This window comes from Molossus molossus, unplaced genomic scaffold (assembly GCF_014108415.1).
Source record: "Molossus molossus isolate mMolMol1 unplaced genomic scaffold, mMolMol1.p scaffold_m16_p_2, whole genome shotgun sequence".
Classification (NCBI taxonomy): domain Eukaryota; kingdom Metazoa; phylum Chordata; class Mammalia; order Chiroptera; family Molossidae; genus Molossus; species Molossus molossus.
Genome location: NW_023425355.1, coordinates 103,454,252 through 103,474,330, shown reverse-complemented (window position 1 = coordinate 103,474,330; position 20,079 = coordinate 103,454,252). Strand labels below are relative to the sequence as shown.

The window sequence follows — 20,079 nt, the reverse complement described above, 5'->3', positions numbered from 1 at the left end:
TTATAAATGAAGCACTAGACCAAATGGATTTAATAGATACCTACAGAGAATTACACCCCAAAACTACAGAATTCACATTCTTCTCAAGTGCACATGGGACATTCTCAAAGATAGACCACATGTTAGGGCACAAATTAAGTCTCTACAAGTTCAAGAAGACTGAAATCATATCAAGCATCTTCTCAGATCACAATGGCATGAAACTAGAAATCAATTGCAACAAGAACGAGCAAAGACATTTGAAAACATGGAGGCTAAATAGTATGTTATTAAACAATGAATGGGTTACCATGGAGATCAAGGAAGAAATCAAAAACTTCCTGGAAACCAATGAAAATGAACACACAACAACACAAAATCACTAAAGACAAAGATGCAGTGGAAGCAGTTTTGAGAGGGAAGTTCATAGCACTACAGGCCTACCTCAAGAAACAAGAAAAATCTCTAATAGACTATCTAACCTCACAACTTAAAGAACTAGAGAGCAAACAAAAAGAAAACCCCACATCAAGTAGAAGGAAATAGTAAAGATCAGAGCAGAAATAAACAACATAGAGTCCAAAAAAAAAAAAAAAAATTCAAAGGATCAATGAAACAAAGAGCTGGTTCTTTGAAAAGATAAACAAGATTTATGGACCCTTAGCTAGACTGACCAGAAACAAAGAGAGAGAACCCAAATACACAAAATAGAAATTAAAGAGGAGAAGTAAAAACTGACACCACAGAAATACAAAAGATCATTAACAACTACTATGAACAACTATATGGCAACAAATTCGGCGATCTAAGAAAAATGGACACATTTCTAGAAACACATAGTCTCCCAAAAGTAGACCAGGAAGAGATAGAAAACTTGAACAGACCAATAACAACAGAAGAAATTGAAGATGTAATAAAGACTCTCCCAGCAAACAAAGCCCAGACCTGGATGACTTCACAGGGGAGTTTTACTGAACATTCAAAGAACTAAAACCCATTCTCCTCAAACTATTTCAAAAAATTCAAGAAGAAGGAAGACTTCCAAACTCATTTTATGAAGCCAGCATAATTTTAAGTCCAAACCAGAAAAATACACTACAAAGAAAGAAAACAGCAGGCCAATATCCCTGATGAACATAGACGCCTAAATCCTGAACAAAATACTAGCAAATCATATGTAGTAATACACCCAAAAAATTATCCATCATGACCAAGTGGGATTCTTCCCAGGGATGCAAGGCTAGTACAATATTCGCAAATCAATAAACGTGATACACCACATAAATAAAATGAAGAATAAAAACCACATGATCATATCAATAGATGCCGAAAAAGCCTTTGACAAAATTCACCATCCATTTCTGATAAAAACACTCACAAATGTGGGAATAGAGGGATCATATCTTGACATAATAAAGGCCATATATGAAAGACCTACAGCCAACATCATACTCAATGGGCAAAAATTAAAAGCATTTCCCTTAAGAACAGGAACAAGACAAGGATGCCCATTTTCACCACTCTTATTTAACATAGTACTGGAAGTCTTAGCCACAGCAATCAGACAGGAAGAAAAAATAAAAGGGATCCAAATTGGAAAGGAGGAAGTGAAACTGTCATTATTCACAGATGACATGATACTATACATAGAAAACCCCAAAGACTCCATCAAAAATTTATTAGACTTAATAAATGAATTTGGAAAAGTAGCAGGATACAAAATTAACGTCAAGATATCGATGGCATTCTTATACACCAATGATGATCTCACAGAAAGAGAAACTAAGAAAACAATCCCATTTAACATTGTGGCAATAAAATTGAGATACCTAGTAATAAACTTAACCAAAGAAATAAAGGACCTATACGCAGAAAACTACAGGTCATTGAAAAAAGAAATAGAGTAAGATATAAAAAAGTGGAAGAACAAACCCTGTTCATGGATTAGAAGAATTAACATCATTAAAATGTCCATACTACCCAAAGCAATCTATAGATTCAATGAAATCCCCATCAAGATACCAATGGCATAGTTCACAGAATTAGAACAAATACTTCAGAAGTTCATATGGAACCAAAAAGACCTTGAATAGCCACAGCAATCTTGAAAAAGAAGAACAAAGTTGAATGGATTACCAGATTTCAGCTTATACTACAAAGCCACTGTAATCAAAACAGCCTGGTACTGGCACCAGAACAGGCATATAGACCAGTGGAACAGAACAGAGAACCCAGAAATGGACCCAAAGCAATATGCTCAAATAATATTTGACAAAGGTGGCAAGAGCATACAGTGGAGTAAAGACAGCCTCTTTAATAAATGGTGTTGGGAAAATTGGACAGCTACATGCAAAAAAATGAAACTAGACCATCAACTTACACCATAAACAAGAATAAACTCAAAATGGATAAAACACTTAAATGTCACTCATGAATTTATGAAAATCCTAGAATAAAATGTAGGCAACAAAATTTCAGACATCATACGCAACAGAATTTTCATGGATACATCACCTAAGGCAACAGAAACAAAGCAGAAAATGAACGTATGGGACTACATCAAACTCAAAAGCTTCTGCACAGCAAAATAAACTACCACCAAAATGGAAAGGTAACCCACTTTATGGGAGGGCATAATTGCCAATGATACATCAGCTAAGGGGTTCATTTCCAATACATATAGAGTGCTTATATAGCTCAACGAAAGGAAGACAAAGAACCTAATTAAAAAATGTGCAGAGGAACTACATAGACACCTCCCCAAACAGGACATACCAATGGCTAAGATACATATGAAGAAATGCTCAACATCACTAATCATCAGAGACATGCCAATTAAAACAACAATGAGGTATCACCTCACTCCTGTCAGAATGGCCACCATCAACAAATCATCAAACAACAAGTGTTGGCGAGGTTGTGGAGAAAAGGGGACTCTAGTACACTGCTGGTGGAAATGCAGACTGGTGCAGCCACTATGCAAAACAGTATGGTGTTACCTCAAAAAATTAAAAACTGAACTTCCATTTGACCCAGTGATCCCATTTCTAGGAATATACCCCAAGAAGCCTGAAACAGCAATCAGAAAGAATATATGTACCCCCATGTTTGTAGCAGCACTATTTACAATAGCTAAGATCTGGAAACAGCCCAAATGTCCGTCAATAGACAAATGGATAAAAAACTGTGGTACATATGCACAATGGAGTACCATGCAGCTGTAAGAAAGAAAGATCTCTTATCCTTTGAGATGACATGGAGGGACCTGGAGAGTATTATCCTCAAGCGAAACAAGCCAAGCAGAGAAAGACAAATATCACAATATCTCACTTATTTGTGGAATATAATGAATATTACAGTCTGAGGAACAGGGTAGTCCCAGAGGTGTGGAAGTGGGGTACAGACTGACAATCCCCAGAAGAGGGGGTGGTGGGAGAGATAAACCACAGAACTTATATGCATGTATGCATGAACAATGGACATGGACAACAAAGGTTGGGACAGGGCGGAGAGGGTGGAGGAGTGGGGTATCAGTGGGGGAGAAAGGAGATACATCTGTAACAAAAATAAATAAATTAAATTAAAAAAGAAAGAAAGGTGGCTTAATTAATGCAGCCAATTATGTGTTTATGCTTGAGAGTTGTGTGGATTCTCCCTTACCTTACGAATTTCTCCCTGTTGAACGGTTTTTATGACGTTAATCCATTCTTCCATTTCTTTCCGGTTGGGTGCAGCCAGGGTAAGTTTTCGTTGTGGTGTGATCACCTACACAAAAAGTCACATTACTAGCTGAGTTCCACTCCACACATTTGCCCGGAAACAGAGCCTGTGAATTCTCCAATGACCCAGACAGGTCTAGCAAGCATAATACAAGCGACTTTTTAAATACAAGGCAAATATTCCCAGAGCCACTTGCAGTTCTCTAGATACCCATCCAAAATGATATGGGGATTTTTCCCACTTCATAGTCAGGAAAACCAAGGCAAAGGGAAATAAATTACTTGCACAGGGCCACCTAGCAGGTAAAAAGCTAAGCCAGAATTGAAATCCAGATTCTTTGGTTCTGGAGCACATGCTTTTAAACCTGGAGTTGCCTGAAAATCCTAATCATTTACCGCTGCTCTGTCTACTTGACAATGGTAAAAAGGTATATTGTTCATCAGGATGTGACTCTTTCTGTTTGGGAGGAGAGATAGAAATCTAAAAATCTAGTTTATTTCTTTCTTATGGTCAAGGACAAACTGAAGAGAATTTTACCATTGTCTCTCTTAATCCTGGTTATGGCAAGAATGAAAAAGCCATGCTGAGGGTCTAGCAGAGTTAGACCATGGCCATGACTTGGTCTTTTCCCAGAGGGTGGGAGGAAACATGGATAGCAATAGCATTAGCCATTGCTTCAGTGGCCCTCCTTGCCTTTTCTACCAGCCCCCAAAATCTTGGAACTAGTGCTCACCATATCAACAAGCAATTTCTTTTTCCTTCTGTGATAGATGGGAATAAGAACTAGTGGAAATTATGATAACAACCACTCTTTTGGTCCAAACCCATTCTTAGATGGGGCTGAATGAATAGTTTCTCTATGTTTCAATTAGGCAAAGGGGCCACCTAGCCTTTGGGATTTCTTTGTAGAGTGGAGACCAAAAACGTTAGCTTGTATGCTCATCAGCCAAAGGTTAAGCTTTTGAGGAGTAGGTCAATAGAATCCTCAGCTTTACCCTGGGTCAGTGTAATATAATGAGAGAAATGAGAGTAGGGTCCCCTCATATATCCAGCTGCTATTTTTTTCAAAGGAGAATGGAATGTAGACCAGCCACAGGAGCAGGATATTGGGCCTGTAGCTCTTTTGTCTGCTAAGTGTAACCCTCCATCTGCCTGAAGAGGAAACCCAGTCTCCATAATCCATCACTGAGTCTGGAAGAAGACAGTTCTGGTAGGAAATGGGTAGAACTCCTGAGCCTTGCTTTTTTCAGTGAGCTTTCTGGTCTGGATTCATTTGAATGACCAAAGCTTAATGAAATTTTAGCAGTGCAAAGCCCTTGAATACTTCCCCAGAATATCCTCTGCTTTTTTTTTTTTTTTTTTAGGTACTCTTATTAGTAATCTGAGCATAGGGTAGCTTTCACTTTGGATTTAGACTCTTATCTGCTTCATCAAAGGAGAGAATGTCATGTAGCTTGATTATCCTATATTTTCTACAACATATTAGCAGTCTCTTGAAAGCCTCCAAGTGATCATCTAAATCACCTTCATCAGGAGGATTGATTTTTGTAAAAGGCGAAAGATTTATGCGATCTGAAGAGAAACCAGAGTATAGGAGGATTGAGTTTTGTAATAGTCATTCCCCCACCCCCAAATCAGCTCAGCTTTATCACAGACTGACAATAGGGCACAGGGCCATCACTTTTCCCCCCTGTGGTGGAATGGTCAAAGTTTTTACATGAATAAGTTTCAGCACTCATTTGCAATGCTACTTTAAGGAGATTTCCATACACATTTGGGATCAAAGGAGACATGGGAAACCTGAACTCCAAAGAAGCAACAAATGGGTGTGGGAACCCCTCTTCCCAGCTAGCTCCCACCCCTACCCATTTAGTAATCTCAACATTACTTACACAAAAACTGTGGCAAAGGTTTCTACAGCTAGTTTCTGCCAAGGCGACCTGAGACAGATCAATTATTTCAAAGTGTGCAAACTGGAAAGATAAGAGAGAGAGGGAAAAGAAACCATCTGGTTAATGAGCCAAAGACACTAAAAAATAAACACACACACACACACACACACACACGTACACTAATAGGCATTTTTGGCAGTTATGATGTAATCATTGCTCTGGCTTGAGTGCTGGGATTTATTTAGCATCATGATTTTTGTTGACATAACATGTGACAAACAAAAAACAAAACAAACTAAACCAAAACGTAACTCTTCCCAAAACTTTGATGTGAGTTTGAAGAAAGGCTTGGGTAATTCAGAATTATTCAAAAGTAAAGGTTTATGTTGGAGAAGATAATGTGATGCGGTCTAGCTAGGGGCCTAGTGGTGCAGATAGGAGTTATTAGTTCCAATTTTATCAGCCAGCAGCTTTTGACTGTGTTGATAACCCCATTCAGTTTTAGACCTGTGTCTTGTTATACACTGGCTATAGTAGGTAACATCCAGCCAGCAGCAGGAAATCAGTACTATGGATACAGGCAGGACTGGCTTCAATGGTATGCAACCTATGCACTTATAGATGGCCTCATGTTCAGAAGGGTCCCACACTTGGTTTAATGCTCTGCTGTTGCAGTCCTGAAATTCTTAAAAAGTTTATCATTGAACTTGTGTTTTATGAGTGAAGTCCAGTGGGACAGTGGGTCATGAACATTAGAACAGGAGATATACACAATATGCATGTCCACTCCATATCTTGTTACTCCATTTGCATTCATGATACCCATGAGTATTGAATTCCAGGGGACCCATGATGTGTGGGAGTTCAGTGAGACTCAAAGCCAGTGTTAGGTAAGCATGTTACATCTATGACTGAGCAAGTAGGGGAGCTGACAACCCTGGGAGGCCACACATTCTGTTGGAACTAGAACTTGTTTCAAATACAGCAGTGGTGTTCTAAGAAACATGAACAACCAAGGAACCCTATTATATTCTTTCTTGGTCATGTTACTTCCCTGTATTAGCCAATCATTTATGCTGAAAATGATAATATTAAAGGAAAGGGAAAGATAAGGAAACCCATGATTCCTTTTCCATTTAGTCAGAGAGTGTTTGTAGAATGTATGTTAAGGTGTGAAATAAAAACAGGTGAGCTAGTTTTGTATACTAGTAAGAACAAAATATATGCATGTATATGAGTTACGAAATGAAAATGATATAATTTTGGTGGTTCTTCATGAAATCTATTTGCTTTTAAAACTAGCATTGTATGATATACAGGCAAGTGGCAAAATTGCTAATAATTTAAAATTTTATATTTTCTTTACTTAGAATGATATTTAATAACAAATAAAAGATGCCCAGGCGAATCATTGCTTTATATTTTAGTATCTTTACTGGCATTTTCTTCTTACTTTTTAAATAAGAGTCCACATTTTTATTTTGTACTGGGCCCCACGAACTATGTACTTGGTTCTGGGTGTAGAAACGTTAATTGAGGAATCTATGAAAGGAAAGGGAAATAGAAAGGGAAAGGGAGAAAAAAGTGTTCCCCTTTTGGCCCAAAAGTCCAAGTTAAAAGAAGACTAAAAGATTTCAACTTCTGCTGCAATGTTTGCCAAGTGTCTTTATCTATTAGCCCATCTCCTTATAAAACACTTTCTGGCACCCACACACTAACCTAATTGACATGATTTTACACACACACACACACACACACACACACACGTGTGTGTGTGTGTGTGTGTGTGTGTATTTCTATAGAATATATATCTTATACTATCTCTTACCGCAGGATGGTGTGCAAAGAAGAGCCTTTGTCCTCGAACCAAAAAATATCTAACCTTCCATCTCTTGAAGGAGTTACAGCTTTTCAGCAGAGGTCCTTCCTTCAGTATTTTCTGAAAGATAGAAGCATAGTGTTGAGTAATTAGATCAATTTGCAAGACAATATCACTTGTCCTCTCAGTTGAGAAGATTAGATATCTGGAAGGCTCTATCTCTTGTCACATATCCAAGAAATGACCTGAGGGCCAGGAAAGAACTTAAGGACGTTAGTTCAATCAGGAAATGTCTTGGTTACCTTTGGATAACACATTCAGGATGATATAGGATAGTGACCTAAGAACCATGGAGAACATCTCTATTGGTGGTAGGAGTGAGGAGGAGAGACATTAACACCTGACTATGAGAACAACATGCCTAAGAAAGAACAAGGGGTAGGGGAAGTGACTGCATTAAGTAAAGGCAGATTTTCTAGATGTCTCCAGGTTGTATCTCCAGACAGTGCCTTCCTGTCAATTCTTTTAGAATGTTCCTTTTAGAATTTTAAATTAGATCACATCCCTTCCCTGCTCCCAAACCTCCAATAGCTTCCATATATTTTTAGAACCAAATACAAAGTCTTTACCATGGCCTTCAAAGGATTCATGGTCTGGTGAGAAAGCAAAAAGTCACCAAAAAGGAACTGCCTTCTGATTACTTTCTTTACATATCTAATAGTTTGACCACTGATTTTTCAGTTACTTGTTGAACAGACTGACTCTAATAGAGCATACAGTCTACTTACCATTGAGCAAGTTCTCAGCTATAATTATAGATAAAAACAAACATGCAAGACTGCTATTGAGAAAAGTCCTCATACCAACCAAGTTGGAACCAAACATATGCTGAATGGACAAAGAGCCAAACTTAGTTTAAGTTACCAAATCAAGGCTGTATCATGAATTCCATCTATCACCTAAATTAGAATTCACCATTGAGTGGTTGTGGAAGTGTTTTGTGTGGCCCACCTAGTGTTTTCCAAAGTTTTAAAGTAGTTGATATGATTTAACTAAAGGCAGAACATTTCATATTAATATTCAAGTTTCCTGTTTCAGAATGTCTGGTAACAGTGGATCCATATTCTCACATGGCAACAATCTGCTGGAATGGAATAGTAGCTCTGCCCTTCAGATGGGGCACCTGACTCCAGCAGGCATTTGAGTTTAGGACCCTAATCTAAACACTCATTGGCTACTCCTGTTCTCTCAAATATACACACGTATTACACTCTGTGTTCAATTCTCTAACAAATAAGGTAGTAAGTACTAATGGACAGAACCTCTGTGTGTCAACTGAAAAGTCAGTTCATGAGCAATCCTGAGTCCTCTTGACAACTTATGGGAGTTTCAAGATATTGTACCATCCTTGAGATGCTTACAAAAGAATGGTGCCAAAGAGTAAAGACAGAGAGCAGTGAGATCTTGTGGGAAGGGAGAAGGTGGCAAGGAGAGTGAGAAATTACATTTAAATTGTTGAAACTAAGTCATCGATGAGGAAACAAGTCTTGTCTAAGCATTGTGATTGCATCATTCTCCTTTCTTTGGTCAGGTGACCTATGGTATATACTCTCAAGGATGGTGTTTGGTTATCTCTATCCTAATCTTCTCACCTCTATAACATTTAGTGTTCATGAAACCTAGGCAGTCATAAATATCCCTTTCTGCTAAACACTTAAGTTCAAATTTTTAACTGCTCCAACTTTGTATAACTGGAGCCACATCCATTATTTCTGCCTTTCCCCCAAGTTATTCTACTCCATTAATTATTAATTGCTTCTCCTACTGTTCTTCCTCTATCATATATATTGTCCAATGTAATAGTTCATTTTACAATTTTTGGCTGGATATTTTCCCCTTCCTTCCATTTTCAGTTTAATGCCTCCCTCAACTTCAATGGCTTTCTCTGACCCTTGCTGCCACACCCAGCTCTCTTCTCTTTATGTTACTTTCAGGGATAGGATAATGGAGTGAGGTGGTAATGAGAAAACAAAGAGGGGGAATCGTTCCTCCAGAAGATTTTTAGAACCCTATGCCTTCTAGTTCTTGCAGAAAATTCCAAGATACTTCCTTCCATCAACCCTTATTAATGTTCATTCTTTAATTCCCCTTCCTGGTACTTAAGAAATGTTCTCTTTTTCTTCCTTTACCTGTTCCCTGACAATTAATGACACCCTGTTATTCATCCAAGGACACAGCAAAGAGAATTAATTAAGTGATCTATTAATATGAGGACACAGCAAATCATCAAAATATTTAGTTCTCATTTCATGAACCCAGCATTTGTCAAGTCAAGAAAAGAAAAAGAAGACTTTGTGATGCATTTATCATTGGATAGACTGCTTCATTAACATTTTCTGAGCTGCTGGTATGGATTTCACCTTTTGCTGGGTCTTTTGGGGCAGCTAAATAAGTTACAGGCACATTCCCTGTCTCAAAGGTGTGGATAGTTGGAGTGGAGGGGGAGGGAACAATAATCCATATAGACAAACACAAAGTTATGTGAGCTAAGAACTATTTGAAAGAGCCTTGGGGCTTCATGTTAATTGCCCTAAGTGTTTACCTTATGGTTCAAATGAGGCGTTCTAGAAGGATAGTTGCTATCAACTCATACACCCTGTCATTGGGTACACCAGCCAAATCATGATCATTTCCTCTCTGTGATATGATATTAAACTGGTCACTTTAAATGTACTAACTTTAAGTGCAGAGCCGTCTACTCAGTGCTGGTTGATAACAGAAGAGTCAAGAAGACCTAGTAGGGGAAATGAAGAGCGTAAGCCCAGTGGCAAGTTTTAGGTGATTGTTATTGAATGCTGACCAGTGTTACCAGCTCATTCCTTTCTTAAAGATAAGCTGGCAATGCAGGCTAAAATTTGTGAAATTTTATCATATTGAAATATTAGCAAGTAATTGAATTAAAAAAACAACATGTATTCATGCCAAAGTCAGCCCACAATTTCTAAATTATAATTACTATCACTTTCTCTAGAGGACAAAGTAAGTGAGTGGTGGGTATTCCTGGCATCAGAGGAGGTTGCAATTTATGAGTTCAGAGTTTGTGTCTGAGGAGCCTACACATGTGAGATAAATGTTACTAAATTGGGAGCATATAAATATTGATATAATTTATGTATAATAGGGAGAAAGGTTAGAAGGTCATACAATAGGCTCTTAAGTTCTAAACACAGGCTCTATATCATCCACTCAGAACTTCAACAAATATCCAAACCTCGGTTTGGAGAAGGTAAAGTTCCTATAGTTCCTTACATTTTAAACTCTGTCCCCCTTCAGAAGAAACATACGAATCCTATCACTATTTCTAAATAAACCATTGTGCAAGCAGGAACTAAAAATCAATCAATGGGTTAATAAAATATATGCATGCAAATCCACATTTACTTGCTTGGGGCCACTAAACTTAATAAGGATGTAAGGCAAAAATTGGGAGACACAAACAAACAAGCACATCCTGCAAAGGCAGGCATTGGAAGGAGAGTTTTTGCCTATCCTATAAGAGGATTTACACAGTGCTTCCCAGTTCCTGGCCCCTTGCAGATAACATCATCTCATTGCCCCTTCGCCACAAACATGTAGGGTGTTACTTCTAATTTCCAGATGATAAATCTGAGGCTTGGGCATTTTCTATTGCTTTACTTGAGGATTCACAATTACAGAATGTTGGTGGGCTCTGCACTCTTTCCACCATTCTACCCATGACAAGAAAACTAAGCATGACTGATTAATTAATACGTACAGCACAGAGTGAAAACATTATCTCCCCCCAACTTTTTTTGAAAGATAAGACAGTAGATTGCTAAGAATCAAAGGGTATTCTGTGAACAGCTCTGAATGCAGAGCCATACTTCACTATCTGAAAGTAGAGTATTCCTATGAAAATTTTGGTAAGCTGAAATGGTGTAAAGTGAAGAAGCAATTACCACTAATTTATATGGAACACTTTTGAGCATTCCCAGACCCCAAAACTAACCTACCAAATTATACCAAGTAACTCATAAAATCTAAAATAATTTTATTACTTCCAATTTTATACTAAGTGTAACATCCTTACAAGCTCTTTTAGGCTTTTCTGATACCCTAGGCCATATCGGGCTAATGGATGCACAAAATAAAACACAGCTGCTCACAGACACAATTCAAAGCTATATATGAGGGCTTGATGTTGAGATGCTGAGTGTAGTTCCAGAGGAAGGAGCTAGGAGAAACCACTCCTGCTGCTCAGGGGGTGCAATGCCTCTATAATGGCTGCTGCAAAACAAACACTAAACTCTATTATTTATTTATTTTTTTTTTGGTAAAAGCAAAAATCCTTTTTGGATTTCTTTTGGTTAGTAAGAACAGATACTAATATAGATCTTTTGTAAAAGTGAAGTGACATAAAGTGACCTTGCGAAAAGCAGGGGAAACCTGAACTCAGTACTAAAACTGTTAACAAGCTTCTTTGTAAGAGGCAAATGGTAATCCATGGTGGGCAAGAGGAAAGTTCTTTTCTTTTGTTTTATTTTATTTTTTATACTTAATTTGTTAATATTTTAATTACGGATGTCCCTCCTTTTCCCCCCTTTGACATGTCCCTCCCCAAACCTGACCACCCCTCCTTCACCATGCTGTTGTCTGTGTTTATTGGTTATGCATATGTGCGTATAAGCTCTTTGGTTTATTTCTTCTCATCCCCCACACCCCCTTTCCTCTGAGGTTTGTCAGTCTATTTCCTACTTCCATGTCTCTGGATCTATTTTGATCAACTGCTTATTTTGTACTTTATATTCCACAAATCAGTGAAATCATGTGATATTTGTCTTTCTCCAATTGGCTTATTTTGCTTAGCATAATACTCTCCAGGTCCCTCCATGTTGTCTCAAAGGGTAAGAGATCTTTCTTCTTTACAGCTGCATAGTGTTCCATTGTGTATATGCACCACAGCTTTTTTATCCACTTATCTACTGATGGACTCTTGGGCTGTTTCCAGATTTTAGCTATTGTAAATAGTGCTGCTATGAACATAGGGGTGCATATATTCTCTCTGATTGGTGTTTCAAGCTTCTGCATAGCAAAAGAACCCAGCATCAAAATGAAAAGAGAACCTACTGTATGGGAGAACATATTTGCCAATGATAAGTTGGATAAGAGGTTAATTTTCAAAATATATAGAGTACTCATACAACTCAACAAAAGGAAGACAAAAAATTCAATTTAAAAAATGGGCAGCCCTGGCCAGTTTGGCTCAGCGGTTAGAGCGTTGGCCTGTGGTCCGGAGAGACCCGGGTTCGGTTCCCACTAAGGGCACGTGCTTCGGTTGCAGTTTGTCCCCGGCCCTGGTTGGTCATGCGGGTGGCAGCCACTCGATGTGTCCCTTCACGTCTATGTTTCTCTCTCTCTCTCCTTCCTCTCTCTCCCTCCCACTCTATCTGTACAAAAAATGGAAAAATATCCTCGGGTGAGGATAAAAATAAAAAAAAATGGGCAGAGAACCTGAAGAGACACTTCTCCAAACAAGACATACAAGTGGCCAAGAGACATATGAAAAAATGCTCAATGTCACTAATTATCAGAGAGATGCAAATTAAAATGACTATGAGGTATTACTTTACACCTGCCAGAATGGCTGCCATCAAGAATCATCAAACAAGTGCTGACAAGGATGTGGAGAAAAGGGTACTCTAGCACACTGCTGGTGGTGATGCAGACTTGTATAGCCACTATAGAAAACAATAAGATGTTTCCTCAAAAAATTAAAGATTGAGCTGCCATTTGACCCAGTGATTCCACTTCTAGGATTATATCTTTTTGTGTTTTTTTTTTTTTTTTTAAGTGACTAAGATTGACTAGAAGAATAACGAAAATTCACATGTATACAACACTTTGCGATTGATAAAATGCTTTTCCTTTAGTTATTGAATCCTCTTAGGTACCCTTTGAAAGGCAGCTAACGCAATTCTAATTCTGTTCTATAAAAAGACACTCTGAACTTCAATTTCTTTCAGTAGCTTGCATATATATATATTTTGGTACGTGCCCCTAGCTGCTAGGGCCTAGCGGGAACTGAACCCAGACTCTCTGGTCCACAGGCTGACGTTCCAACCGCTGAGCCAAACCGGCCAGGGCTTGCCCATATATTTTTATTTCTAAGACATTATCAAGATATTTGAAGTTTTTCCTCTCAAAAAAGATCATCAATATTTGTTTTGCATTTTTGAGATTTTGCAGCATCTTGGGCTAAAATATTTGTCATAAAAATGCATGTCTAATGTTATTATGTAAAGCAATGAGAAACAACATTCTATATGGAAAACTTTTCTTGGTGACTATCTTTACAGGTATATAGCTACTTCATAAAATGGGATACACGTGTACTCCTCTTGGTCCAAGCTGCCACATTCCTGTGACAATCAATATCTGTGATGCTACAGACAGGAAGACGTTATAAAGGGTAATAGGATCCTTGTACATACTGCAATGCTATGTGACCCACCTGCTGCTTTTTAAACCAGAACATAATGCAGGCAGGCCTCCTAATCCTTCCTGTCAATTCTATCTGACATTCAAAGGCCAATAGCACTGCAGTCCCTACTCTTAAACTCTGAAGTCTGGCTGTTTTGTAGTGGGACCGAGTGTCCTGCTGAGTTAAAGCACTGCAGAGATTTTTGGCTTCATTCAAATTCAAGAATGCAGGATTTATCAAGGCACAGGTAATTCAGGTCCCATGTACAGACAAAATGTCTTTGCCTAAACTGTGGCATCACTTGCAGAGAAAGCTAGAACTTTGAAAAGCTCTGCTTCAGTTTCTTTTTGGGTTCTCTGATAAGCCAATCCTCAAATCCATTATTCCCCGAAAATCTTGCACCCTGGCACAGGTGCTCTCTCTCCCCTGATACTCTACAACTCAGCATGTATAAATTAATTGTCAACAGTGAAAGTAAGCACTTTCCTTGTTCCATATTTATGAAATATCGTCTATAAAACATCTCAACAAGGCCTGTAAAGCAGCTCAATTTCCTATATATAATTAACAACAGCCTGATACTTAATTGGAAAAAGGGCAAGTACAGCTGCTGCTGTGACCTTTTCCTGTGCTCCTCCCTAATCCCTAAAGCTATATGTGCTACATCTGTTTTTCTTTGGCTCAGTGGATTTTTGATGGATGAGATTTTGAGGGATGCTTTTACCTTTTCCTAGCAAAAGGAACCCTTATTAGATAGCCAAATTGAATTCCACCCCCAACCAATCAAACAGTAGGCAAGCATCATGACATGCAGCCCACTACCTGTTATTCTCACACTGTTCTTGGGAGGGAGGCTGGATCAAGTTGATGACAAGCAGTTTATCACTGCTCGAGTGAGAACCAGACTCCCACTATGAGTACAACCAGGGAAAGCTGCTTTCTGCCTATGGCTCTTTCAATTAAAAAACCTGGAACATCTATTCTCTTTGCTTTGGGGTGGAGGGTGATGGGAAGAAAGCCATTTCCTAACTCAGGCCTGCCAAAGTTGATTCAGAGCAACAATGTTTGATTTAGTTAAAATGTAACTCTGGGTGCCTTAGGCTTTAAGAAAGGCCAGGCCCACTGCTTTGCTGAAAGCTTTATATTCCCCAGAGTCCTGTTGACAAGGCAGGAGTCAGACAGACTGGCTCCAGAACCTACTAGCTGTGTGACCTTGGGCAAATCACTTAACCTCTCTGAGCCTCAATTTCCTTGTCTGTTAGATGAGGATACTTCGCAGAGCATATGCCTACCACTCTATAGGTGTGAGTCGCTTGTATGTGGAGGCAGGGGCTTGTAACACAGCTCCATTCATCTTGCTGCTGGAAGCTTCCCTCCCTGGCACTAGCAAGCCTGGCTGGCTAAGGGCTGCAGCAGGATTAGGGTGACTAATGATCCCAGTTTTTTCCAGGACTTTCAGTGCTAACCAGGAAAGTCATAGGTAAACCAAGACCTATTGGTCACCCTACCACTGGGGAATGAGATCTTCCTACTGCTCAGGTCTGCAAGGGCTGTAGCTACAAATCCCTCCCATGGCCTCCTGTGCTAAGGAAGAACTATAGAGGATCCCCCATGTCCCTGCTCTCTATTAGTGAAATAAAATAAAGAATGATGTTATGTTTTTGTTCGTATAGGCAAAAACTTCAATGAGTTTATTACATATTATTCAAAACGTAGCTTATATACATGCACAAACATACACACACACACACACACACACACGTATTATTTCTTCTACATATAAATTATCATTCTATGCACAATGTTTGTTTCTTGCGTTCAACACATAATATATAATGAAGCCCTTTCAATATTGGTACATACTGAGCTGCCTCATTTCTTTTTATAATTACATAGTATTCCATTGCATGAATGTAATGTGATTTATTTAAACAGTCCCTTATTGATGGACAGTGGTTTAAAATTGTATTCTATTATGAACAATATTGCAATGAATCTCTGTATATATATGCCATTTTGCATGGGCATGAGCACATTGATAAGATAAATATCAAGGGTTGGTGACTTTAAAACTAGTCCACTGGGACCATTAAAAACATATGTCTTCTCAAATCTCTCTGCTGTCTCCCTTTCCTTTTTCTATTATTGGAGTTTTCTAGGAAGGATAAGGATCACTAATTGGGGGTTAGGGAGGAGGTGAGCAATTTGGACCCAGGCTGAAAAAGTGCAGAAAACAATAACCTGGCTCTTGGTAATTGCCCTGGGACTAACAGGCATCAGGAAGGGGAAGGAGCTTGGCTGAGTCTTCCCAGACACTCACACAGGTTTGAATGCTTGTTTTGCTACATTGAACTGTGAATCCTTGAACAAGCCATTTTGCATCTACAGAATGATAGTCATTCTGATCTAGCTTGTGTGTCAAATCCAACTTGGGAATCACTTCAATTCACTTATTTCTTTCTCCCAGGGAACACTATTTCACTCAGCAGGGAAAGCCATGGATGAATAATGTGTGCAGATTTCTCTTTAGTTTAGCTAAAGGAGACTATATACTGCAAATGATTTCACAAATGAGGAGGAAGAAAAATCATAGTTCATCGAAGAAGTGTCTGAAATGTCATAATCCCATATTTTGCTACTTTGCAACAACACACTGAACCAGGTTTTAGAGCTCTTAAATCTGGGAAATTCAGCCTTTAGAGGTATTTTTAAATGCTTGCAACCTAAGGCCAAAAGGAACCTTACAAGTATGCAAAGTTGTCACTCATTTGGCTACAACTCACTCAAAGAGCAAAGTGATGAAGACTCATCCAGTGTTTTCTGTTCAGTGGAGTTTAAAAATACCTGTCTCTTTCCAATCATGGCATCATATGCCTCTAATAATGTGGGTACAGTAAGCCCACATCACCTAACTGCATGTAACTGGGGAGTTGGAGAGATTGCCTTATTGCCAAACTGGCCCCATGCAGACAGCCTTCTGAAGGTGTGCACAAGATTTAAGAATACATTCACTAACAGGTCCTTTGGGGATGAAGTGATTAGATAATAAAGGTGATGTTGAGTTTTTGTTTTTACTTTTTCCCAGCCTTATATTCTTGTGTTGATAAGAATCATGAGGTTGGTGGTAAGAAGCTAATGCTAGAACTGTTGGTTTTGCTTCCTTCTTATAGGAATAGTGGTCTAGGAAAGAGGAAATTCACTAATTCACGTGTGTGTGTGTGTGTGTGTGTGTGTGTGTGTGCGCGCGCGCGCGCGCGCGTGCTGATTCACTTTGCCCCACCAGCGGTAGGTGAGAGCAGGAGAAAGGTCTCAGGTCAGGGCACCTCAGGGGTAGGATTACCTTGTGGGTTGGGTGAGGGAGTTTCCACTCAACCTCTAAAGTTGTGAATAGCTTTGCTGCTTTTGAGCAGAGGACTGTCCCTGGCTGAGCAAAATGACCTCATATGGAGGCAGAAGGCATGATAGTTTGATAGCCCACCAAACCTGGAGGGAAAGAAAAGAGCTATGATTGCAGGAGACACTAATCTGTCAAGGAAGAGACTATATTGTGAGCCTTAGTTTCAGATAAATTACTGGCCAGGTAACAAAATTGAAAAGCTTTGCCAATTGGAAGTCAACAGGGACAAACTTCCTGGAGTAATAATAATAACAATTACTAACAGTTGGTGAGTCTTTACTATGTGGGAAGCACTGTGTTAAATCATGTTACATGGGGAACTGAGGCTTGGAGAGATTAAATAACTTCCCTAGTAGGTTAGTAACTGGCAGAATTAAAAATCTCTCAGAGTTTTACAGGGCATGAAAGACCAGATATTTCTCAGTGAAAGAAAAATTAATCATTGGTTTTATTGCAAGTTATACCTTGTCAATTGACAAAAGTAAGCAGGATTGGGGAGAAGATGGGTGGCGTGAATCCCAGCTATTTGGTTCAGTTTTGTTTTTGTTTTTAATATTAAATGCCAAAGTAATTAAGGTAACAATACTTGTTTAATTTACACAGTACTTAGTCAGCTGTAAAGACTCTGAAGACAAATCTGAGCATCAGGCAAAGTAGGTAATTCCTTTGACTTTGTTCCAGATAAGAACACGGTGACTCAAGGAAGGACCTAAGGTCACTATGTGGTAAACTAATTCTGGACTCCTGACTTCCAGTATAAGACTCTTTCCACTGTATCTCTAAGTTTTACATTTTCTGTGTTGTTTGGTATCATTTTAATTAGTACTGTCTTTTTCAACATCTAATTTCTCCTTTTCATCCCTTTTCTGCCATCCTGCAATAAAACTCTCTGCCATCATTGCTGGTAAAGTAGTATTGTGTAATCAAGTATGTAACTGTCAGGCATCCTTGTAGTAAAAAAAGGTAATACCATGCTGAGCCCAAAGGGAAATTCTTCTCTGACCTGGATGGCTCCTAGTAGCATTAATGAAAAATGAACTTGGCTTTGCAAATACTGCACAAAGGCATTCTTCAAGGATCTTACTAGGAAAGACTGAGAGTGCTACTGTTACTATTGCCTCTCCCTCCCATGGGTCACTTCCCACAGCTTGTTCAGATGCTTTATCCTAAGACCTACTGCTCCTTTTTCTAATTTTGGGCCTTCATTTCAACAAGGGTTGAAACACCATCCAGATTTACATCCTTTTCCAACTTTTCCTTGCAGGCAAATACCTGGTAGAACTATACCCCCTCTCTAATAGGCTATGTTTAAGGGATTAAGACTGCTCAATTCCTAAATGGCTACTAACCACAGTAATTAAATTCTAACACTCACTGGTCAGGGCTTACAGCAAGGCTAACTGTTACCATCTGGATTTTGTGTGGTTTAACTCTTGATAGCCTATTGGGAAGGGGCCACCAGAAAAGTACAAAATTACTAAGGGAGAGGGAAAGAGAGAGAGAGAGGAAGGAAGATATCAGTGGCATTATAATTCAAGCTGATAGGCCTGAAACAGGGGAAGAGGAGTAGAAAAGAAATGAGAATAAGATAAGCATGTTGTGTTGGTGGAGAGGCTAGGGGTATTGACAAAGGCTAACAGAATTGTAGATGAGAAAAGATTCTCATTTTCCCATCTGTGGCACATAGGATTACCATTGGTACTGAAATAATCTCTCAGCCACCATTTCACTGGCTCTGAGACTGTGCTCTAATCAGTGTGTGGAGCTCTCTGTTCAAAGTTGTTGGGGAAAAGGCAGCACTGACTAAAATGGGAAGAGAAGGATTATCAGCTGAGGTCTGGGGGATAGCTACACTCAAATTACACAAGAAAATAAACAGTAGGCAAAATTTTCCTCTGGGAGAAGTAGGCAACTGTCCTTTAATTAGAAACAGGGCCTAAAAGACTAGGATTGTTTAAGGAAGGGAAGGAGCAGGGGAGATAGCAAGGGAGAGTCCAGTGTGAAACAGACTCACTAATAGCAACACACACACACACACACACTAAAATGATACACAGAGAAATATGGAAACTCAGGTAACCTCTCTTGCCCCTTTTACCCCTCCATACATATGATAAAAAGTAATATACTCACAGTAATATACTCATATGTCTCATATCTACACCTTTCCTGAAATCTCCACTATGACTAGGCATCCTGCTAGGCACATTGTATACATTAGTGCTGATACAACAACACTGCAAGTTAAGTATTATTAGCCTCATATTATAGATATGGTTCTGAATCTCAGAATGGTCATACTTCTTCAAGATCACACACAGTTACAAAGGGGGATGATTTTGAATCCAAGTATGTCTGATTCCATACTGTAGACACATTTCTATTCATTACACCATACATATTGCCTGTTTTTCCTAGAAAGTGAAGGTTGATTTGATGTGAGAGAGAGAGAGTCGATGTTTTCAAAACCATAAGAGATCTCAATGATCCAGTTTGTATTTTTCACAGAAACATTTGTACATAGTGCAGGTGTAGTATGGGCAGCGATATGGCACCTGGAAGAGACAGTGGGTTTAATGGACACTGAATTCCATGGAGTTTGGATTCCAGCAGTAACCTGCTTGTCAGCAAGTCACACCAGTTCTCCCAGTGACCATCTCCTTCCTGAAACTTCAGATAAAGATGCTTAAATTTGGCACTTGCTTCAACAAGGGAAGACCAAGACATAATAAGCAAAACTATTAATATTGCTCAGGTCTACTGCCATAAA

General features: G+C 38.9%; 1 protein-coding gene across 1 annotated transcript in view; it reads right to left on the bottom strand.

The window, feature by feature from the left end:
• Positions 1-20,079, bottom strand: part of DGKK (diacylglycerol kinase kappa) — a 159,890-nt gene that overhangs the window by 93,649 nt on the left and 46,162 nt on the right. The window contains exons 2-4 of the mRNA XM_036271305.1: positions 7,420-7,530; positions 5,592-5,672; positions 3,640-3,744 (exon numbers count right to left, since the gene is read on the bottom strand). Of these exons, the coding sequence (XP_036127198.1) occupies positions 3,640-3,744; positions 5,592-5,672; positions 7,420-7,530 (297 nt within the window). The remainder of the gene's footprint in view (positions 1-3,639; positions 3,745-5,591; positions 5,673-7,419; positions 7,531-20,079) is intronic.